General features: G+C 38.6%; 3 protein-coding genes across 9 annotated transcripts in view; 2 read left to right on the top strand and 1 right to left on the bottom strand.

The window, feature by feature from the left end:
* On the bottom strand, positions 1-1414 carry Med7 (mediator complex subunit 7). The gene is made up of 3 exons (XM_070296369.1): positions 761-1414; positions 487-639; positions 1-390 (listed from the first exon to the last, which is right to left on the bottom strand). Exons 1-3 carry the CDS (start codon positions 1205-1207, stop codon positions 190-192), a joined length of 801 nt encoding a protein of 266 aa, XP_070152470.1. The 5' UTR covers positions 1208-1414; the 3' UTR covers positions 1-189.
* Positions 248-25189, top strand: part of Btk29a (tyrosine-protein kinase Btk) — a 27999-nt gene continuing 3057 nt past the window's right edge. For 3 of the 7 annotated variants that reach the window (XR_011446982.1, XR_011446983.1, XM_070296360.1), the window contains exons 1-9: positions 1641-1790; positions 2389-2571; positions 4989-5253; positions 5836-6156; positions 23881-23942; positions 24033-24116; positions 24276-24340; positions 24692-24757; positions 24951-25079. Coding sequence is in view for 5 of the 7 variants with exons in the window: in XM_070296360.1 (XP_070152461.1) it covers positions 1788-1790; positions 2389-2571; positions 4989-5253; positions 5836-6156; positions 23881-23942; positions 24033-24116; positions 24276-24340; positions 24692-24757; positions 24951-25079 (1178 nt within the window). In the remaining 2 variants the exon portion in view is untranslated. Of the gene's footprint in view, positions 665-745; positions 1177-1640; positions 1791-2388; positions 2572-4988; positions 5254-5835; positions 6157-11546; positions 11810-12197; positions 12423-17904; positions 18168-23880; positions 23943-24032; positions 24117-24275; positions 24341-24691; positions 24758-24950; positions 25080-25189 lie in introns of those variants that run through there. The other 4 variants (XM_070296361.1, XM_070296362.1, XM_070296363.1 and 1 more) reach the window with 4 other exon arrangements.
* LOC138933550 (insulin-like growth factor-binding protein complex acid labile subunit) lies at positions 20780-23943 on the top strand. The gene has a single exon (XM_070296366.1). The coding sequence runs from the start codon at positions 20980-20982 to the stop codon at positions 22009-22011; it is 1032 nt and encodes a 343-aa protein (XP_070152467.1). The 5' UTR covers positions 20780-20979; the 3' UTR covers positions 22012-23943.

Below are 25189 nucleotides of genomic sequence, written 5' to 3' on the forward strand. Positions count from 1 at the left end.
TATTCTTATAAATAATTCTCAACCAATTATTAAATAACTATACATAATCCTAGCATTAAAAATAATGTAAATACATAAATAATATATTGAAAAAGATCACATTTTATCCTTATATCACTATTGTAACATATATATATATACACATATATTATATAATTATAGCATAATCATTGATAAATTAATTAGCGTTTAATATAAGCCATTTGAAGAAATCATATCATCTATCACTTTACACATAATACGATCGCTTGGACTACATGGATCCTGAGACTGTTGTTTAAAACCCATATTATCAACAGATTCCATAATATCTGTATTTATTGCAAGTTTAGAATCTAATTCTGAAGTATCCGGAAGCATCTGTAAGGCATGCTGCAGTATTTCTTGAACCTAGAATAACACCATATTTAATATTCAATAAAAATTACAAATCATTAACATATGCATGAATATTATAAAAATTTAAAATGCTAATAATAAATATACTTTTTCAAGGTGTTTCTGAAAACGCAGTGCTGTCTCAAGACGTTGTCTACGCTGTAGTTCCATCATAACTCGTAATGTTTCTCTGGCTTGATGCGGTCTAAATTCGTTCAACAGATGATGGATATGAATAAATAACAAGCTCAAATCTTCGACCTGTAAAAGCGTCAATTACTGTTATGTGAGATTATTACAAATTTCTCGACTCAAAGACAAAATGATGTTACAAATTACAGCATTAACTAATAAAAACTTATTCTAGTTACAGATACATTACCTTCTCGGCACGTCTGGGACTGTCGGGACATTGGACGAGTAAATCTATCAAATCCAAAAAATTGACAAGCAGAGAATGATTGAGCTTCTTCAATTCACGTCGACGGTCAAAGTGTTGCGGGTACAGTCTTTTGATTCCTTGAGCCTCCAACGGTCTGATAATCGTGTCATCCGCATTGAACACGTTGCCAAACATAGAATAACTGTCATGAATTGGCGGCGGTGGTCGTGGAGCTCTTCCACGGCGAACATTCTCATCCGTGTATAAATTGATATATTGAACGGGCGGTAATGGCAAGGAACTGACTTGTATCGCTTCGGGCGCTGCCATGTCCCAATGTCTCAGCAATGAACCGATCACGATGATGAACAGTATTCTCGACTCATCGACGCGAGACAAGATCTCAAACGTAACAGGTAAATAGGTTAGGCCACATTCCATAAACATATAATCGTGATCGTATTCTCTCGATATTGATGGAGAGAAGCGAACGTATCTCCTTTTCGAATCCTCTGAATGAACGCCGAAAAAATATGTTCCTTCCGTGTTACGCTCTCGAAGGTCTGTATACAATCCGTATAAACACCTTCCAAGAAAAACAAAGCGACAGACGGCTGATCTAGTCCGCCATTTTGTTAGATTTCAGATTACGCGAGTCAACGAACGTTCCGCTCATTCCGCTCCGTTGTTTCCACTCCGTTGACTCCAGAAAAATCCGAGATCGCAAAATTTTCATGAATTTTTTTTTAATCAAGACGATACTCGACGCATCCGTGTATCCGTCCGGATCATCGTTTGACGTTTCTCGCGGACGCGTATCTTTATCGCGGACGGTACGTATCGCCACATTGACCAGCGTAGTGAGGCATTTCCTGATATCTCGCGAATTCCCGACGTCGCCGCGAGACGTCTTCGTTTGACAGATTGTCGGTGTGTGTATATGCGTTCCACGTGAATTCTTTGTTTGGGCGCCGGTCATGCTTTTGACAAGTGTCGGGATTGCGTGGTGCTAGCGCATATCTGTTGCATGGTAAGTACGATTTCGATCGAGAATGTCGGAAGCGCGACTGATAAACGGGCCGCTGGACCTCGCGTCTCGCGTGTGTAGAATTCGAATTATCAAACGTTGGGGTATAACCGTGCGTATACATGTATCGTCTCGCCTAGCTGCCGCGTTCACGCATATTTCGGTACGTTGACACTTGAAAGATTTTCGGCAACGTTCAGCAAAGTTCAGCGCGTTCTTTTTCCATTCCACCTCGCCGTATCTCGGGAGTACCGGTCGCGATGTGAGCAATAATTGCTCGGTAATCGACACGTGAGTTGAATTATAGGAGGCAGGAAGCGGGTTGTAGAACGAGGAAAAAATTCCGGTGTGCTATATTTAGAAATTCGTTTGCGTCCGTTGTCATCTTGGATATAGACTGAATATAGGCAAGATAAACCAAAATACAGAGAAATGAAATAATATATAACGTTTTGTATTTTTCTCATAATGTAGAAGTGTTAGATTAGGATATATTGCGTGCAACAAGTATCACTTCAATGTTCAGAATATGCAATGAGATATTTAATTTCTAATTATGGTCTATTGTTATGCATAAAAATAATATTTTTACTGTTGCTAGGGAGGCCCTCCTGTAATGGCAGGGAAGGATGGGAAGCTAGACTCAAAAGGTGGAGATGTTATTCGACAAGGATTTATGATAAAACGTTCCCAAAATAAAAAACGCTTTACTCCAGTCAATTACAAGCAACGATGGTTTGTGCTGACGAAACACTATCTCATTTACTACGATGGAGATGGTGAGGTGAGTTGTTTTGAAATTTATAATATTTAAATATATATTTTATTTTTTATAAGATCAAGTAAAACATGATGTGTGAATCCATAATCAATTTAATCCTTATTTACATTATGCTAATTGTATGACAGCAATAGCTAATTTAATTTTAATTACATAGCTCATTATCTTTTTAATAATATTTTATTACTCTTATAAAATTCTTTTTTTATATTGAAGGAATTGTAACAATTAATAATTGTATATTTAGAAAAATCTTAAATTATAAATATAAATTATACAGATAATAATTAAATGCAAAGAATAATTAAAATACATTGCAACATTTCCAGTTATTGTATGTAATCGTATCATTGTATTCAGTTATTATTTGTAATTATGCCATATATATATATATATATATATATATATGGAGAAACAATTATTTCCTCATTAAACATTAGAAACATCTATTTCGAAATTTCTCCTCTTTACAATGACACATAAAATTTAATATTATTAATTTCTTTTTTAAATAATAAAAATAATTTTTAATTGTAAAAAAATTGAGAGATATAAAGAGACCTACCGTATTTTATAAATCTTTTAATTAGTTTTTAACTTACGTTAATTATGTGCTAATTTCTATTATTAATTTAGACAATTGTGTTCATTATCCCAATGTAGATCTTATCAGAGAAAAGCAGTTCGAGTATTAATCCCATCTTTGTTGCAATGGTCCCCTCGATCTCCCAGCATCGAGCAGAGTGATAATCGGTAACTATCGGTTCGGTAACTGCGTGCGGTCGCGACTACTACCAATAGCTACCTCCGTAGCTAAGCGTGCTGTTAGGTAGGTGGATCGGGCTGCTTTCGATGGAGGGTTGGCGAATAACATGCACCATGATATCGTGTGTAAAATTAGTGGCGCAGGCGCCCCGCGTGAATTCTCCATCCTACCTCCACCTCCTACTCTTTATCCTATCTTCCGCTTCGTCGTTGGGTTCCTGATACCGTTCGCTCGCTCAGTCAGTGGCCGTCGTTCGAGGTCGGTCTCGACGAAGCGCAACGAATTTGACTGTGCTGATTCTTCCGGTTCCGTTTGGTACCCGATACCATTCTTCGAGTTGACGATTCCTTGGACGAGTCTATGACGTTTTAATCTGTTTCGTCGAAGGCGACGAGTGCGGAAGAACAAGACGCGCGCCTTGGTCCTCGGCGGTAACAGTCGTTCTCTGGTCGGATTCTGATCCGATACGCTTTATCCAGATTTCATCTGATCCGCAATATTGAACTACAGTATATCTGTCGACTCTCGGCACTGTAGAACATCGCGAATAGACGCGAAATCATTCTCGATCTTTTTACTCGTTAAACGTTGTTCGTTTCGAGAAAATCCGTTTATTTCTGAACGTCTGTCCGTTCATCGTACCGATCTCGGGTCGAGACGACAACGCGCTCCACGTGTGGATCTCCCGATAGAGACCGACTAGGTCAGTTTCGTTCTGTCCACCGCGTCGCGAGATCCAACGTACAAAGTGGAGGTAAAGAAAGTTTCCATCAAATTTTGATATTTTTCTTTGTTCCCTCTTTTCTTTTTGTTTGATTAAATCCTCAATCGTTGGATGGAAAATCCATGTTGCGCGCGAACTCGTTTATCATGAATTCCGCTACGAATCCTCCCCGGGGAGAATCGCTCGATGCCATCCGCGCTCGTAAATTACTTTCTCACGTCTCAAGTAGCTATATCATATCTCGAAATTTGGACGATTCGTCTACATTGTAATATATGAATATTTTATTACAATTGGATTTTATCGTTAAAAATGACGAGTCTGTACGTTAAGATCGTATCAGTTAAATGCAATTCTGGCAACGAACATATCGAAATTATTCCAATATCGAGACATCTTCATCTGCATTCTAACTTTTTACCTAATTACGGGATTATTTGTTATATAAATCTATATATAGTATTCTAAATATAAGAAAAAATCGTAGACATAATTTCAATATAAAATAATTTATTCTTTTATATTTTTTTATTATATATACCTTTAAAATTTATTTTAAAAATATATTTAATTAATGTTTTTTATATGTTTTTATTGTATATTTTTAAAATTAATTTTAATTTATATATTAAATTAAGCATTTTATGTATTTTTATCAAGCATTCCCTCTTTCTCTTGTTTTTATTATTGAATTTGTGAAATATGAGCTAAATTTATTTCGTAACTATTATCAAATATGTATACAAATATATGTATATGCCTTTCTTAAAACAAAATATATATTTCTCTGTAATATTTTGTAATATCTTAGCTACAGCTACATTTAGTGAAAGTTGTTGGTAACAAATCCAGATCGAAAGATTGCAGTATGATAGATTGTTAATATATTGATTATTAAATTCTAATTATAGAAATCGTTATTGGTTACAGCGCCGTAAGGAACGTGGACGGATCGCCGTGGAGAACGTCCACGTGGTGGAGACGGCCAGCCTTGGAAGTGGTAGCACCGGAAGTGGCGGAGGCAACGGTGTTGGCGATGCATCGGGTGGCGGCGACGCGAGTAGCGGAGGCGGTGGAATACCATCCGGGCTACCCTTCCAAGTGGGATATCGAGAAGCTGGCCAAGAATACACGCTCTATCTACTCGCCGCTCGCGAACAGGATCGCGCCGAATGGATACGTGCCATACGCGCTGGTAAGCCTTTTTTTTTATTCCTTTCTTTTTTTTTCATCCTTGTCCACCACTGTCCTTTTTTCCCTTCTCTCGCATTGACATTCAATACGGGCTCGTGCAAATATTGTGCTCGTATACAAGCTTCTTACGACATGAAAGATGCGTATTATCTTTGCTATATTTATGATATTTATCTTGATATTTATCTTATGATATATGTTGAACGCATTAACATTGATAATCCTTTCGGTCTCAAGCTTTATTGCAGATGAAAAGAAATCTGATATCGTTTTTTTTATAAATACAAATATAAATTCATAGATATGACATGATTTTTATAATAATTTATAAAAATCACATTAAATATAGCATAGTGCGCGTGTATGCATGTATATGAAGTTTAAAAATATTAATTTTTCTTAGAATAGAAATTAAAATTAAAGTAAAATTTATGACTGAAAGAGTGGAATCAATATTATATTTTGGGATAAATTCTAGAGTATCTTGTATATTCATATAAAAAAGGAATACGATCTATCACATTAAAGGCACATGAATATACTATTATTAAGAAACAAAAGTTAGCGGGATACTTGTTTACAGTGTGCAGTGAGAATTCGGGCTTGAGCGGGCGTTATCACGCCGGTCTCTGGAGCGGGAAACGTTGGTCTTGCTGCCGATTATCGACACGTTCTGCCGAAGGCTGCGACACTTGCAGTTCCTGGTCCGCGAAATCTGCTACGAACGCCATGAATCCGTCCTCAACGACTACGTCGGTCTCGACAACATCGACATCTGTGCCCGGCAGTACCATTAACAACATCATCTCGACGACCACCGTCACATCTGATCATCGTGCACAGTTAACGAACGCTGAGGCGAATAATAATCCGATCATCCAAACCCAGGCCCGTTCAACGATCGGTTCGTACTTTATATTTATTGCATGCTTTTGTCTTTTACAAAGCTCACTGAGATTTTAATTGGTTCACTGGCGAATCAATATATTTGTCGTTTTAATATCAACGTGAGAGTTCCGTTATTATTGTATCGTTTAATAGCTAGGATTCGTTAATTGACGCAATCGATAGAAAGAATCAAACGTTATTCGGAAGAGCGTTATTTATTTGCATTGGCTTTTTTTATGCCGATATATCATCTAGTTTTACCACGTATAAAATACGCTTGTCGAAATATCGCGCCGTATTTCATGCCGAAATATACGCTAATTATATGATTCAATTGGATATACTATTAATATTAGGAACGGCAATATTATATAAACGCAATATACGAATATTTGTTATCGCGGAAAAAAATTGTCCAAATATATTGAAATAATAAACAAATGCGCGATCATTAATGCGTGTGATTAGCAGCGTATAATTAACTGATTGGCGCTTTATCTCTTGTTAAATATTTAGTGGTATGCGTAATAACGAGTCTATCTCGTTTCAAAATCGACCGATACTTTGTTTGCTGGTGCATTAGCTCTAATCTATATTGCCATGGAGCGACATTATCTATCGGAATTTATCGGAATAGCGCTGGATTCCTCTGCCCTGGAGAAAATCTCGTTTTTCTGGTACGATTATCGAGCTAATATGAGAGCGCCGGAAGAGGATTGTCTCCGAGAAACTGATTTTCTGAGAATCTGGATTTCTTACGTCTTGTCTAACGATGCGGAATCGTTTGTAACTCGAAAAAGCGTTTTATGTGCATCTTCAAAATTGGAATTGTTTCAAAGTTCGCGATCTCCAAGAACATATATCGCGTACGAATCTTTGTACAGCTTTCACTACATTTGCACTTCTAATGAAAAAAAAAAAAAAAAAAAGATAAAAAACTGTATTTGTAGAGAGCAGTGTCATCTCGGTAGCAGGAAAATTTCTTGTTATTCGATTGAAATAATTTGATAATAAGAATGACTGATAAATTACACGTAGACACGTACGTCTATATGTGTGCGTGCGCTTCCGTTTCTGAAATCTTCGTCATAAACGAGACAACCGAAAAACGATGAAACAGGAGTTTCGTGAAAAGGAGCACTATCCGCGAATTGGCGTAATGTCAAAGTCTCCGGCGTCTGCCACGAAAACTTTTCTCTTACATAACAGGAAGCGTGGCATTTTTGTGTACCGTTGAAACGCTCTGACTCTTCGAATTGCAACGCCGAGTCTCGTCGAATCGACGCGACGCGTCGTTAAATCGCTTCGGTCAAGCGTCATTCCTCCCCAATAACCCGAGTGTCCCAGTTCCTTTATCGCTCGAGGCAAGACAGGCCTTTCGATTTCGCCAAACGAAACGGTGCTCCCGATACCGCGACTCGGTAATTGAAATTTCGTATCATCGCGATTTCGCGAGACGAATTTCGCATTTTCATTCGACGCGGGAAATGGTAGACGAAATCCCCGATCTTTCTTTCCGTCATGGATCTATCTGATTATCGCGAAGTGCTCATTACTTACTAGATCAAAAGACGAGCTTGAGGAAATAGAGAAATTGTCACCAGTAAAGTACGTAATACGACAGTTACAAAGAGGGACGTTGCGAAAGATATACACTAGAACTCGATTCTCGTATACGCGTCGTACTTTCAGATGTATCTCTCTCTTATCTGCAAATATTATCTCTCCTCATTCGCAAATATCCAAAAGCGTGATATTCTATCCGGGAACGGTATGACGCAGATGATGGTTTTTACCAGGAAAATCTTATTATTAGATAATCTTTTTTATTAAAAATCGATACGTTTGCCATCGCGAGCGATCGTGTAAAATAAGTGCCTACATATTGTATATTTTTGTTTTAACAGCGCTCTCTGCTCTTAGCGTTAAATTAACGCGAAATGCAGAGTTTGAGTTACCAGCTGCTTTCCGTGCATTATCATACTTTTCATCATATTTTTGACAATAACTTTTTCCATACACCAAAAGTTTATCTTTCTCGATTGTGTCGGTCCATCATACATTTGTGTTAGTGAGGAATATATTGGTGGTGAACCGCACGAGACGAAACTTGTGATAATCTTCGCGAAGAGTTCCTTGAACGAAGCTGACCTACTTAACGACAAGATTGAATTTGAGATTTTTTAATCGCAAATCTAAGTATTGAAACGAGGCTCGATGTGTTTCTGAGGCGCGCATAATAAAAATATAAATTTAATTCAGAAGATTAATCGAATTCATCTCGGTGAGATGCACCGAAGCGAAATGCCAGCGAGAGAATTGATTTCATTATTTAACTTATTTACTTAAAGAAGAGCATCTTCTCCTATTATTTATCGTCTATCGTCGAATATTTGACGCGTTGTTATCGTTTTTCAGCTTTTCCGATAGTTCAGTTCAAAACTTGATGGTGTTACGTAACGATCATTATCCGGTTAGCAATTATCCCAACTTGGTCAAAGTAATCGCTTAGGGCGTTTCTCGTTATAGAGATTGCCTGAAATTAAGTTCTAATATTACGACACTCCGATTAAGTAACGATATTATTCTCCATTGATCTCCAATCGACGTGATTTACTAAAAATCTCGTCCGAAAAACTTTCCCGAATTTATCATTCGCGATGTAGCGCCGATCCGTGCATTGTTTTCACGGGAGATAGGCTTGCATTTATGCATGCAATATTCGACCCTCGGTGCTTGAAGCGCGGTAGGGCGCAATTTAACTCGAGACCTCATCTTGATTTATGACATTGTATGTTTCGCGTAAGATTGCGTCATGTTCATTGAAAATCTCGCGAATTTAAGATAAATAATCGCGTGTTGCATAAAGTTGGAAAAGCAAGATTCTCAAGAGTTGGAATGTGAATAGTCTCGAATACGTCTCTGTATAAATTATACTTGTTCGTTACTCGTTTACGGCTTTGAGTATCGGGCTTTGACTCTCGCGCTTTTCTCTCTTGTCGTTCGCGCGCGCGGATCTTCATCTTTCATGCGGGTCCTGCCGCTTTAACTCGCTGTCGCTATATCAGACGTGACACGATTCCATTATATGAACGTCGAGTAGGTCGAGCACGCAATTAACAAGTTCGCTTGACTACGAGAACGGAGACGCTACAGTTAAGCAAATGAGAGCTAAATCTTAACTGTATCTCCGGATACATGGCGAAACGCAACAGTGGTCCCTTTTTTTTCCTCGAGCATCCTTGACTCGTCGTCGAGCGTGCGTTTTTCTTTTTAGTCTGACATGATCTTTATATATATATATATTTTTTTTTTCTCTCTTTTGCACTGAAGTGCGAATCTCGGCGTGTATATTAGAGACATTCCGAATGGTTAATGTCGCGCCAATTACGCGCTCCGTCGAATCGCGAATGTCGATCGATTATATCGAGTCAATTGATTATTTTTACATCAAAATAATTCGCAGCCGTTTTCGTTTTTCCGTTTTGTTTTCCGAGCGATTGCCCTTCATAGCGCGTCATTCGCGGGATATAACCGAGAAGGCGGAGATGTGTCTATCGGGACAATCTGCACGCTGGAGCGTGCCGTAAAATAAAAGCCAGACGAGCAAAGCACACAGACTACGCCGTACGGCGTATAATCAATAAATTGTAGTGAGAGATATTTGATTAAATAACCGATAGAGCACAACCGGTTCGAAATCCCCCGAGTTGGCTCAATCGTTGGGGAAATGCGAGGAGAAAATTGCGGAAAGGGAAAAGAGACAAAAAGAAAATGAATGAATAGAGAGACGGAAGACGGATTGACGTGGTGCAGCGACGGCGAAACTAACGTAACGTTGCACGAGAAAGTCCCAAAGCTACCTCCCGAACGAACTACTCAGTCAGTGTAACTGCTCGCCCCGCGACGTTTCCTTCTTATTGCGAATCTCGTTCGGGACTATTAAATCCGCAATCCCCTGAATGAATCTTCAAGAGGATCTTCCAGTATCACTGGGAAAGATAGCGATCTTTTCATTTTGATTCTCAGAGACGCGAATATCGTTTGAAAGCTGATCACGAGAGACACGTCGCGATGGCTGATCTGACGGTAAATAAACGCTAATCGATTAAGAACATTCTTTCAAAGGATTATCGAGTGATCCCGATCGAGACTTCGAATATGCCGTTATCTTTTTTCATGCGAATGAGCGTTTCAAAGATTTTTCTTCCAAATGTTCCATCACCGCGTTTGCGAAGAATATTATATTCGTGCTTCAGATTTGATAGAGCGAGGGTGTAAAAATTTTTTGCTAGAAGCTATTAATGCGATTTTCGTAACTTCGACTTTAATTACAACTCAGATCGTTCCTCGTTGGAACGTTTCAGCTGCGAATTCTGTCCTATTGTCATATTTATCGTCTCCCCATTCTCGCGCACATGTATATAAAGTGCTTTGTGGATACCACACACACACATCAGCACAGCTGATTCGCATGTACGACTACAAATACAGATCGTCGATCATTTATAAGCTTCGTTGCGATCATCATTGCAATGCTATTTTTTCTTTATTATATTAAATCTAAGCGCCTAAAATATGGTGCTTTAAAGTCTTTATCAATTTTATTCGCGTTTCGCAAATAGAATTATAACATGTTTTAACGCGTAGATAGCCGGTTCTAGTTTCTAACCGCTACTTTATACCAGTATCGTATCGTCGCAAAAATGACTGTAGCTGCGATCTCTCTCGCTGTTAAATTGTGCGTTTGGTCAGTAAGGCGTGCCACGTTAGCCAGTAGCTATCGGTTTAGCTATCGGCTAAACTATTTTTCTGTACACTATCTTTTACATTCTTCTCTAAAAATTACTTTCCCTCATTGTTTTATTTACTTTTGGGGAATTTTATTAGATTACGTGTTATACCAAGAGAATACCGTTTCTGCTGTTGCTACTGTCATTTTTGCAATGTTAAATTTTCAGAATATGATGAGAAAAGATATCCCGACGATATAAGTTAGTTTATATACTAAATAGCGTAAAAAATCATAGATAATTGACAAAAAAATAACGATAAAAAAAGATTGTAATTAAAAAAAATTTATCAAAGATCGATGCTATTAATTTAATATTTATGAATCAAAAATACAATGCTAACAATTCTACTAAATACAATCGGTTACAATATAATTACCTGTATAATATTACAAATTTATCAGATTTATGGCAAATAATCTTGTACATTTGTAATAGGATATATAAAGAGACGAGATAATAAGTGATTCAAGTCGCGAAAATTATTGGTAATTTCGTTACGTAATTGTCGTTCCGTTGTGCGACCATGCGCAATCGTGTTGTTAAACTTTTCCAGCGTACGATATTACATTACGACATATCAATTTATTATTTTTCTCACTTTGCCGAGATCAGCACTTCGATAATCTTAATCTTCGCTCGTGACCCGGCTCGGGTATCTTACCGAACGAGTGCAGAAGACGGACACTAACTATTTAGCTGTGGCATTACTTCGCGAACTTGTCAAGTAGCAACATTTAATAATGTTCAAGTATCTTCCAATAGTTTTTATTCTTTCGTGTCAAACACAACGATATGCATTCGCTCAAAGTGACACTCAGATCCTCCCATTAACATCGCTAAAATCAAATAATCCCAATTGCAGTGAAATTACAGGTAAATAACACAATTTTATCTAATAATATATATTCTATTTCACTTACAATGAAAACAAACATTCTAAACATTTTATGCGATTCTTTTACTTTGACGTCTCAATATTCCCCCCCCCCCCCCCCCCCCGATATTTTATCATATATATAACCACTTAAAGGAGGAAAAAGAGAGAGATCGCTACTAAGGAAAACTTCGTATTTTTTTTTCTTTTCATAAATATTGAACATTAGATTATCAGTTTTCACGAGAAATAGTGGACCCCGTGATTCACTCGTTCTTTTAACACGATTATATAAGTAAAGAAACATAATTCGAAGTTTTAGAAAAACGCAAAATACTTTGTATACGTTTCGAAAAATATTAAAACGTCTCTTAATTCTTCTGTCAGAGGAGCTCAATAAAAGGCACGTGGTCGTTATGAACGGTCACAATAACTATCACGTGGGCCAGCAGGTATTTTATATATACAACGAACAACAATTGAAAGAATTGTTACCGAGTAGAAAGGAAAAAATGGATGGCTACATCGTCACACCTGGTATAAGTGCGCACAAGCTTCATCCACGCAAACTCGTCTGGAATAAGGCTCGCCAGGCTTGTATCCAGGAAGGAGGTAAAAAAAATACCGTGTAAATCGAACAATCATTAACGGGCACGTGTTATCCGAATTTTTATAATTGGTTTAGCGTTATACCATCTGAATGAAAGGATTGATATGATAACGTTAGATGACGATAAATCTCGAGAACCTTTTATTATACTTTATATACCATTAGGTCATTTGGCGATTATCAATTCGGATTCGGAGGAGAAGGTCCTTTTGCGTATACTGCAAGAGGAAAAAGTCAACGCGGCTTGGCTCGGGCTTCATGATTATTTTGAAGAGGGCGATTGGGTTACCGTTAAAGACGAAGCATTAGAAAATACTGGGTACACGAGGTGGACTACTAAATGGCCAAATGAACCCGATAACTATAAGGGTCAAAATTGCGCGTGTCTCATTGAGGAAGGTGGGATGGACGACGCTAATTATAACCAATCGCTTTCCTTCTTCTGCGAGATTCCTTTGTAAAATTATATTGTCTTAGAGAGGTCTGCTAGCGTGACAGATAATCGTGCGTGTGTACATTTATAATAGTACGTATAAATAATTGAGAAACTCTCCATTTACAGCCTGTTCCTGGAATTTTGAATCGAGGGGATTAGAAATTCTTATAGAAATTCATTTTTACGGATATTGGTGTCGTTAAGATCGAAGTGTTTGCGCGATGTCGCAAATTTGATTTCCCCCTCGCTTCCGCAAAGCGCGCGAGGGTGGATTAAATTAATCGCGACGTGACACCGAACCGCAATTTCACTCAGTTCTCCGTTCTTCCCTACCGATATTAAGGGATCCCATTGAAAGATCGACCTGCATCTGGAGTGCAGTGATAGCATACAGTTAGATTAGCGAGGGTATACCTATAGTTTGAATTGTGCGAGTAAGATCGACGAAAAGTGTCGCGCTCGCCGTGAATACTATTCAGTTGATTCGAATAGCGAGTAATCGAGTTTGCGAATGACGGTGATTGAGTTCTCTTCCGGTTTCATTGCATGGATGAGAGATCGCTGGGAATGAAGGAGCTCCAATCGAGTGATCGTAAAATGAAGTTGCGTTCGTTGAAATTTCCCTATGAATATATGATATACAATACATATATCTGCGAGAGATATATGAAAGACTAAAATATTAAACTTCTTCATTTATGTATATATATATATATATATTTAGTTTTGTGTGTATGTAACAGTATGTTATATTATCCGTATACCTTCATCTCGTACAGATACTTTATTCGAAGCAAACGTTATAGAATATTATTGAATTTTTCCTGCATTTCTTATCATTCTGTCTTATTTTCGTTTGCTGAGACAATCCGCTCGAGATGTGTTCCGTAAAGACTAGCTTCTTTCTTTTCACAAAAAACAATGTTCCATAACATCTATCATTAATAATAATAAATAAAGCGGATTCGTACATAATGGCGCATTGACAAATATGGACTCAATAAGAGAGAGAGAGGAGCGGTAGGAGTGGTAAAGCGAGGTTGAATGTAGTTGTAACTACCAGTTAATAGCCTCTGACAGATACATTGTATATATTGTGTTTTTATGCGAAACGATTCGGGAGAAGTATTTGATCATGGGATGTATAAACGAGAGGTCGCAAAAAAAAGATGGACTAGACAGAATTGATTCTGCTCGTTCGTGTACCATATAAAAAAATTATGCTATAATTTGCGAAAAAAAAAAACTATTTACTATTAATCACGCGCATTATAAATACGAATAATTAACGAAAAGCGCACGCCGAATTGCATCATCGATTTTGCACAAAATTAACGAGTTAATTATTAAGATACTAAGATCTTTGTCCAATAAAGCATTCGAGACACCTGGGAGAGTAGCGCATAAATCTAAATGCATATTTGAATATTGGACTGTCAGGGATGTTCCCGGCGCACAATTGTGTCTCACAATGGGGGATTCATCGGCGACCGCGAGAACCGCAAATGGAAAACGGTCGTAAAAAGCGCTTCGAGTTTAGCTTCTCTCCATGTATTGATTGGCAGCGCATTGGCAAGAGCGATCTTTCCTTTATCTTGAACGTCATGTTACTGTTCGATAGAAGTTTCTAGCAGCTGAAATAACGTTTACTCAAATTTCTTATACGTTTTCGCATCGATTTGCGAGTGTCGTGAGGATTTCACCGAAACCAATTGATGGATTTACAGTATCGCGTATTATCTCTTCTTTTTCTTGTTAGTTTTCTTGTTTGAGATGTGAAATTTAGTCGATCCGATTAGCTTTAGAGATACATATCGTTCCACTCTCGCGTTTCTTTTCTTGCACGAAATACATATAAATGTAACGAAAACTTCAATTCATGGCTGTATTATAAGGCCTGTATAGATATATTTTTAATTTTTTTTTTTTATTTTAATTCTTTTCTAGTAATTTCTTAGAGTCTCGATTTAGATTATTACTCGAAAGCTTTGTATTTAAATAATTTTTTCCTCTACAAACATTAAAATATATCAATTATTACAAAATACATATGGATTTTTGGTCTCTTTTTTTAAACGAGTATTACATAAATAAATAATTTTTAAAAGGATAGAAACGTGAAATATTTTTTGTGTGAAAAAATATTTAAATGTCTATCAATTCTTTAATGAGATATAGCAAGCGTAATCGGCGATTAGTACAAATGATGATAACAGTGCAGGCCAGCAAATGTTTTATATGCATATACAATCAACATTAATCCGTACGCGATTATTATCACATAAGAAAGAAAAATTGAAAAACATCTTTGTCAGATTGAACGCATATGTGTTTTATCTTCGTAGATTTACCTGGAACAATATTCGTCAAGCTTATATCCAGAAAAGAGACAAAGAGACTCGTGTGAATTATAATACATATAATCGAGTATTCATATCCCAGCGGACAAATTATACGCATTTGTATATTAACTTCATATTATAAGCTGTGTGCATCAATTAATGGATTGATTACATATCAATAATAATTAACATAATAATACAAATATCAAGCCAAAGATTTCCTATTTTGCATGCTCATTTTGATAGATTACTTGGCGATTATTAATTCCAATTTTGAATTAAAAGAGAAAAACATAAAACATGGTTCGGACTTTACGATCTTTATGAAGAGAGTGATATATATTTTTTAGCATCTCTTTAGCATTATGTCTATGACATAATAGGATACACCCGATAGACGATCGAATGGCCTAATAAATCTGATGACGCTAATGATAAAAAATCATGTGATTCTCATGGAAAGAGAAATAAACAATCTGCAATGTTATTTTTTACATTTTTTTTACGAGATAGATTTGTCAAATTGTTAAAAAGAGAGAGAGAGAGAGATTTATCAGATAATCTCTTCGTGTATACTTACACATTTATAATCGCACGTACAGTATAAATATACGAGTAAAGTTATTCTTCTTCTGGTGCGTTTTTCGAATTAGATTTAATTTTTGAATTAATTTTTTTTTTTTTAAGAATTCCCTCTTTTATAAGTATATCTATATCGTTAATACGATATGATAATATCGGAAGGATGTTTTCCCTCCTGTTTCCACAAAAGCGTCGAAGCTTAAACCGCTTTGCGGGAATCCGCTTGTGCAAAACGCAGCGTGAATGTAGAGACAGGATCGACCGAAATTCAAGTAAAGACCGCATATCACGGCTGATATCCCGGGATGATTCGATGAGATTCGATGGAATCGACTGGGTTAATACGCGAAGTGAATGATGCATTATCGACGTTGCTCACGATCAATCAACTGCAATCCATCTTTGGGCGAGATACTCGTCTATCCGTTACTTGCGTGCAATTAAAAATCGTGAAAAAATTTTCGACGTGAATTGAAAATTATTTAAAATTAGCCTGCACTTATACATCTCGCGATGGAATTACGCCCGTCCCGGAAACCCAGTTATGCATTCGGCTCGAGAGTGTCGGTTGGTCGGAGAATCAGGAACCCACTTCCAGTTTCTCTTCCGCGTTTCGATGGACCGGATTTCCCAGAAAATGCTTGCGACGCGGTAGTAGCGGCTCTGTCTACGACGGACACTTTTTGTTTGGCTCCCTATTTTCGCGATTCGGGTCGTCGTTGTCGTCGTCGTCGTCGGCATATTATGCCAGCTTCGCTTTTGTTGCAACGGCAGCAGCGGGAGGTCGGAATCGGCGTCTACTCGGCGCGAGAAGAACTCGAAATGCATAATGCGGTGCTGCTGTATAGCAGCTACGAGGATTTTCAGAGGCGAATTTGCAGAGGCAAAATCGATATTCCTCGAGCGCCTGTACCGAATCCGCGATATAGAGGATCTCTTAGCGAACTGTAATCTCCGCTTTTATATTTTCGCGGATAATAATCGTTCCCACGACGCGAGAAATATTCGTTTCGCGCGTCAAGCGTGCTGGACCGAGTGATTTAAGATACGCACGGGAATCCGCTTCGAAAAACATCTCGTCTCGAAAGTGGTCGCCACGTGTATCCCTACGTACGGTATTCCGTCATTCGTGCTCGGAAAACTCGAGATCACATCGAGTTCTCAAGTACACGGCGACGGAAGCCGATGAAGCGAGCTCGAAATTCGATTTAGCGTGAGTCACGATATCACGTTTGCTATCGCGCTGCTATCTCCGTCTCTCGCTTTTCTCTTTTATTCTCTCTTTTTTTTGTTTTTCTCCCCCAACACTTTTCTAACGTTTTATCTTCTCGTATCTTTATCTTCATTCAAATCGGCAAGTTTATTTATCCGCGTCGCCCTAAAATGCGCGCTTTATTTGTCGCGTACACGTTCCCTCGCTTGCCGCTTGCTGCTTCAAGTTGCTGTTTCCTGTGGTAATCTTAGCGCACACTTAATTGGACATCGCTGGGGATGAGTGGTGCTTGTCGCAAAGTGCTGAGTTTGCCGGTAAGCCGGTCTACAATGTCACAAGCCATTTTCCCGGCTCCTATAACTTCTACGCGATGCACCTCTCTCGGTGCCTGAACGAGGAATCGACGAGAGAACCAATATCGATATTCGTCAATCTATTCCTCCACGCGAATATTATTGTCGTTGCGATGAGAATCTTCTCTTGGATTCTCTTCTCTCGATTGAAAGATAGTACAAGGTGACTGGATTTTATTAATTGAAAAGCAATTTTTTTTGTTTTAGAATTTTTTTTTTTTATGTCAATTATGCTCGCAATATAAAATTTTTTATTATTGGAATTTTTTCCTATGTATATATAATTAATCAATTTCCGTACGCGCGCGATTACACATATTAATTTCCGGACTGGTGAAAGAAAGGAACAACATTCCACGTAACGTTCGCATCGCGCGTCACAGTGCGTGTCGAAGAGCCGTCTTAATCTACGGTCGGCGTGCTTTAATCGGCGGCGAGGGAAGACTTCCGTGAAGGTGAAACTCCGAAGAAGGGGACGAAGCGAGACGACGACGACGACGACGATGACGATTCCAACTCCCTTTCGCGTTGGTGCTGCTGCTGTTCGTGCGAGCGATCAGTCGCGCGTTTAAGACCGTCTCGTGCCGAGAATCCAGTCCGCGTCGAGCCAGCTGCTCGAACGCTTGCTCATCGAGGTCGTCCTTGTTCGTGCGCAGCCAAAAGTGCGTCTCGTGTCGTGTCGCCAGATGCTGATCGCGATCGGATTAATTAACGGGAAATTATGCTGGTGATTAGCGCGTTGAAGCAGGTCGCGAACGCCGCTACCAATGCAGTCCACTCGGCCACCGGTAACGTTACCGGACACGCTCATAGCAATTCCGGTGAGCCGATTCGATTTCTTTTCCATTTTTGGAATCTAGCTTCGACGATCTTTCCCCGACCTACCTTATTCATCGCGTATTGATATTAATTTCGACTCTCCTCTCTTTAGTCGACGAGGCGAGGCTAATGGTCTCAAAGTACGTGATATTTCTCAACGATAATTTCTACGATAAACTAAAATTATCCGAATATCTTTAGTAAGGAGAGACTGGATTCGTTTTAATGCAACGAGATATTAAAATTACAAGCCGCGTTATAAATGGTACGTGTCCTCGGAACATTCAACAGATATATTTAAGAAGATGTAAGGATAAATCCACAGCAACAAATATTATCGCTTTAAAACAATTAAACTTGCGCTCTTCATTCGTAATGTAAAATAATCACACTATATATACAAGTGACACGCGTTCTCTCTTTCTTTTTCTCTTGCTCCTAAATCTTGCTTTTTTCTCTCATCATGGTTACTTATTTTTTTATCTTTATTTATTTTTTTTTATTTTTTTTATTCGGTTAGCGATCCGCCGCGTTGCATACACATTTGTATTGGCGAAGAAATATCGCTTGTGCAAAATGTAAAAGGTTACACGGAGGCGCGCGCGCGAGACCGACCTCTATAGGTTTCATAAGAACGGTACTACGGTAATTTTCCTGCCACGCCTAATGTCAAGATCGTAACGTCAATCGCATGTAGATCATTTCGCATCATCGGAAAAGTATACTCCTGTATTTATTAAATAAAAAAAGTCCGCATCCACAAATTACAAGCTTTCCAGGGATCGTTAGCTCGACAGGCGGAATTACGCCTGAAAAATTATTACGTGACAACTTACAAAAGAAGACATTTATAAAGAGAGGATTCTCTCTTATTCTCTCTAAAATGCCGAGTGATTATTTATAATAATATTAGCTGTTAAGAAAAAAGATATTTGATAATTAATTCGTGTGTGAAATCAAGTGTCGAAGAATCGTTTTTTATCGCGTCTAGTTAACTTTTGTTATTTTCCACTTATCAAAAGTCGATTAAGAGCGTAGTTAGACAAATGCCAATTACTATTGCGCATATTTGCTGCGGGAGGCGTAATGTGGCCATTATAGGTGACATTCACCGGCCGCATAAACGTCGATGCGTTGAATGCTGATGGTAACGCAGTCACTATGCATAATGTGTACTGGTATATTAATGTTTCTCTCCAAACGAAGAGAATACATAAGACAAAGATACACAGACAAATCTCAATGATTTTTAAGGAAAAACATATAATCAAGAAATTATGAGGCAAAAATCAACGGCGTGTATCTTTTGTATGATTATACGTTTGTTTGTTTTTTCTTTTTTATTTGATGTGCTGATGGCGAATAAAAAAAGTAATTAATTGCAATTACATTTACTAGCGTACGTGCTTGTTTGCGCGACAATGCACTACAGTCCATTATCGTCTTCCTCTATAGAGATAATAAATGTCAACCAAGGTTGATTGAGAAAAGAAACGGGATATAAAAGCGTGACTAGCGCCGCGATCAAGTAACGCCGGTTCCACGTGCGTTTTTCACCTTTCGGCTTAAATTTATCGTTTTTTTTTTCTTTTTTTTTGTCATTAATGTCGTATTGACAATCTCGGTTCGGTTTGTCACTAACCGCCGACCGACCGAGCGACCGCGGATCGAGAAACCGAGTGAGTGGGATGTACATCGTTCGATGACCTCGCGAGCGAGAGGCGAATCGCTCTTCTGGATGTTTTCACCAATACCTTAGAAAGTTTCTCGACATCGCTCGCCGTAAAAGACGTGCGTAGCCTTGAAAATCGCTCGCGCGCCGCGATACATATTTGTCTCATCTGTCAAACTCAATCAAACGGAGTTTGATCACCTCGGATATTTCTCTCGCAATTCGTCATAGACATACCCGAAAAACCGCACGCGAGAAATTCCTCCGAAATCGACGCGGATTTTGCGGAATCTCTCCGGATTCTTTGAATTTACGAGCAAAATCTTGAGAGATTGGCATGTATATTTTATATGAGTTTTTTTCGTCTTCTCTCTTCTCTCTTGGGGAAAATAAATATCGTTCTGGAAAAGGATATATTTACATTCATAAATATTTTAATAGCGTACACAGACATGTATGTAAGAGAATCTTTCTCGCATGTGTTTTAAAAAATATTTTGGGGTAGCAATAGAAAAAATATTATTCGGATTATTTATCCCAGGACGCTCGACGTTCTTATACAACTCGCACGATATTTTTCTATCGTTTCACTCCACTTTCCGCGATCGCCTCACTGTCCCGGGTGCTCACTGGACTATTACGTACTTTCTACTGCTCGTTACAGATAATCAGTGGCGAACAGCAACTTACCACCCGCAATACAAAAGTGGTTCGTTAAAGTGGATTTGCAATTACAAGGGCCGCGGTTAATGCGAGATATTTAATCACACGAATTTTAATTAAACCGCCAATTCAAGCGAGCCGAAAAAAAAAAAATTTTAAATCTAGCGTATATAAAGACACTCTCTTTATTTCTCTCTATTTCTTTATCGCTCTCTTGGAAGAGAAATGCAAGTGATACGCAGAATTCACCTCTGTCATTGTATTCCATGAATTTAAAGTTTCCGCCTATCGTCAACTTTGACATCTGATCCCTTCTGAGAATGCAACCGTGGTTATTTCTCGCCTCGGTAGCAGCGATATCAATGTCAAAAGTCGCTTTCCGCTATCTAATCGTGTTCTCGTGACAGGATACAAAACCGTAGAGCTCGGCGGTTTGGTTCGCAGTTGCTGCATTCGTATTGTACTAGATCTGCTCGATCATGTCACGATTTCTTCTGCTTTTCTCCCAAATCATCTTGATACTCTCAGCGAGAGTCTCGTCGGAGAAGAAAGAACCGACTTGCCGGCTCATGGACGCTTACAACGTTTGTTATTACAAAGGAGTGCTCGTCGAGGTTACGCAGCGTCATTTCGAAGATCGATTGGATTTGAATGACTTGGATCTTCTGGCGATTCGCGAGGATGCTTTCAAGAATGTGACAGCGACGCACTTGTATCTGAATCAGAACAATCGAATATCCGTGCTAAAGAGAGAATCCTTTCGTGGTCTGCCAAAGTTGGAGCGTCTCCATTTAGACGACAACGTGGTACCATTGTCGGAGCATTTGTTCGCGGAATTGGGACACTTGCAGTCGCTATCATTGGTCTTTAACAGGATCAATTCGATACCGAGGGACTCGTTTGCCGGTCTGTCGAGCTTAATGTGGTTGTACCTGGGTCACAACGATATCCCGGCGATCGAGGCGGAATCTCTCTCGAATCTGAATCCCGGACTGCTGTATCTATGGCTCAACGACAATAAAATTACCCGTGTAGCCCCGGGTTCCTTCGCCGGGTTAATCGAACTGAATCGCCTCCATTTGGATCACAATCAGCTGGAGAGCTTGCCGAGCGGTGCCTTTCGAGGATTGAACAAGTTGGAGGATCTCTACTTAAATAACAATCGGATAACAAGCGTCTCCGAAGCGCTTCTCCGTGATCTAGTCGGTCTGAAGAGACTTTATCTTCAACGGAACGAGATCAGCACCCTCGAGCCGGGAACGTTTCAGGGGTTGTTACAGCTGGAGCAATTGCGATTGGATGGAAACAAACTGTCTCGCATTGCAGTCGGTACTTTTACAGGTCTCCTTAAATTGGAAGATCTCAATCTGTCCGATAATAACATTCATACGATGGATAATGGCGCTTTCGCTGATGTCGTCGAATTGCGGAGCCTTTATTTCAGCGGCAACAACGTCACCGAAATCGATAAGAAGATCAGCGGACTCCCATCTGAGGTTACTGTCATATAGACGCTTCAGGGATTTGTTTGTATTCCGACATATAGAATCCCTCTGCAACATTGAGAAAGAAAATAGTCCTCGTTTCGTTTTTGTGATCGTAATCTTGTGTCGTGGGATATTAAGACGTAATTTTTATATTCGTATTATATCGAAAAAATAAATCAAAGTTAATAAAATCCAATTCAATTGTAAAATAGATCGAGTAAGCGAAAACGGCGATTTTTTTGCAGTAGCTTTTCGAAGCATGTTTTATTGGAAACGTATAAGAGCAAATAAAAAACAAAATTGCATGTTGTGTATTGTACCGAGACACATCTCCTCACCTAATAATATATATTGCGTCATATATTTGAATCAATACTAAGATTCAATATCGCGATGTCGCTATTTCAGACGCGAGATTTATCTTATACGCGTCTCTCCTTTTCTTAAGATTCTTTTCTACTTATTGAATTTCCGCTGAGAGTCGGAATATTTTCGGAGATGCAAGAAGAGACTCCGTCGCCTCCGGCGGATTTTGTTACGCTCTTTTCACGTCGCGGGCCTTGTGTCCCGGCGAGACTTTCATTACTGAGATTTCCTTCTTGAGATTCTCCTGACGTCCCTCGGAAAAGCATCTCTATGAATCCCGGCGTGCGATATATGTACGTTTATCTTATATGAAAAACTGTAGACGGAAAACTATTTCGTTGAAATTTTGATTTATGAAAGATTATTGTATGAAAATTGAAGATGCTTTAAACGGAAAATCATTTATTCACAATCAATCTTATAATTTCTATTTTCTCCGAGAATATAATTTGAAGAAGAAAATCTCTGTATAAAACATTAAAGTATAATATACCAACTCGCACTATATCGAGTTTTTCTCGCGGTAAGTTCCTCTCTCTCTTTTTTTTTTTTAAATTCCACGTCTGGTCATATAGCTTTTTGTTTGTCGGGAAATTTTTCCCAAAGGGCAGAAAACCACTCGAGCATGGCGAAGATACTCCGCGGATATTTCCCGCAAAAAAAAAAACTTTCAGACGAAAATCTCTTTACCGCGCTGCCAGGATTACCTCTAGTAATGAAACTTGACGGAAAGGAGGATATGAAGGAGAACGAAGATACTAGAAAAACGGACATTATAAAGAAAAAAAATATAGAATAAAATATGAGATGTTGCGCGATGAGAGAGGAAGATTTGCTGCTGTTTAAACGAAAATGTAAAACCACGAGATCGTGCGTTGATAGAATATCGGATCCTTATGCATTGAAAATCGAAAATATGAATCCCGGGTTTTTCACGCACTACGTTTCTAGATTTTTGTGCGTACACACGCGTGCGTGCGATTGCCGTGTGGATATAGTGGAAGCAGACGCGCACGCAGAATACGATGCATGCGACGAGCGTGCACGTGCAAACGGTGTTGAAGAGATGCTGGGGAGAGGGGATGTAGGAGGTTTGAGGTCGCATTGATTTTGTCTAGACAGGGTGGAGACTGCTCTCTCTCGTGGTGTCATCCTTCGCATCCACGGTTTGGTATGCTTGGTCGTCCCGGCGTGGTATACTTGTCAGTCGGAATGTTCCGTTCAGTTCTCGCCGATCGCATTGCAGCGCGAAGAGGAAATGTCGCTCTATCGAATCCTCCGTTCGGTGAAATAAAGGGAAGATCGCGCTTAACAAAATAAAAGAAAGTAATTATTAAATCGCCACGTGTCGCGCGTGTGTACGCCCTTATTAGATGAAATCATTAAAAATTTTCTACCTCAATGTACTTTAATAAATCCGATTGTCGTGCAAACATGACGGGCTATTATCAAATTATTCGCAAAATAATTTGACGTACAGACGTCAAAAAATACTTAATCATTCTCCGTGTGTTCTCTTTTTTATAGGAACTCCCTCGACTCCGATAATGCCAGGCGGTACACCCGGTACACCATCCTCTAAAACGAAGGCAGGTTTACGTTTTGTTGAAATAAATATTAAAATTCTTGATATTTTGTCTAGAATTTTTTAAAAATTTATCAATTTTTTTGTCTTACAGGAAAAGATAATGCTGCGAGCGAAAGTCGTAGTGGCTCTGTATCCTTTCCGAGCCATCGAAGGCGGTGATTTGTCTCTCGAAAAGGTAAAAATTTAAAAAAAGATACAATAATAAATATATTAAATATATTTAAAATGATATAAATTCTCATATAATATATTTTATGTACACATATATAACCGTTATATTATTAAAAATAGAATATTTACTAATAATCTATGTTTTTTTGCAAACAACGCGCAGGGTGCGGAATACGAAGTCTTGGACGATTCTCAGGAGCACTGGTGGAAAGTTAAAGATGAGAATGGGTATATGATTTTTTGTTCGAAGCAACTACACAAACATTGTTTTACGAACTATTTTGCCAATATTTTTTTTCACGATCGACGATTTAACTTACAACAAAATTTATTCACGTTTTTATCTCACACGTACACTTCACGTGGTGGCAGCAATCAATCGGCTATCGCGAAAAATAATCAGTTACAGCATACATACAGTTCTCGTAAATAGTAATCTTAACGGTGTTCTCTTGTATAATCAGCGATGATTATTCATGATAGCCGGATTGTGTGTGTTGTTTTTACTTACGCGGTAAAGTACGCGCGTAAAATGCGGCGTTAGCGACGAACGGTTTGCACAAAGTCATTTAATTGCAGATCGATTGGCTATATCCCTAGCAACTACGTCAAAGAGAAAGAACTACTGGGATTGCAGAAATACGAGTGAGTTAATACATACATTTTTCTGCGAAAATCGGTTCGATAAGGCTCTATTGCTACCCCCATTTTTCCCCAAGTTATCGAGCGACCAAATTTCCTACCAAAACGCTTCTCGATAGAAGTTTCACATAAATCGCAAGATGTTCGTACATGATAAAAGTAAAAAAAATTGACCGTTCCGCTTGCGCTGTCATAGATGGTATGTAGGCGATATGTCAAGACAACGCGCAGAATCGTTGCTGAAACAGGAAGATAAGGAGGGTTGTTTCGTCGTTCGTAATTCCTCGACCAAAGGGCTGTACACTCTCTCCCTTTACACAAAAGTGTAAGTCAACACTTAAATAATTATCGATTGATTAAAAATTTCATTGATCGCTGAATTATTTTCAATTTGAAATTGTTTCGTTCTTTTTATCTTTTTCTCTTAGGCTTTTT

This window comes from Polyergus mexicanus, unplaced genomic scaffold (assembly GCF_030449975.1).
Source record: "Polyergus mexicanus isolate NDT 795.1 unplaced genomic scaffold, iyPolMexi1.0 SCAF_5, whole genome shotgun sequence".
Lineage (NCBI taxonomy): Eukaryota > Metazoa > Arthropoda > Insecta > Hymenoptera > Formicidae > Polyergus > Polyergus mexicanus.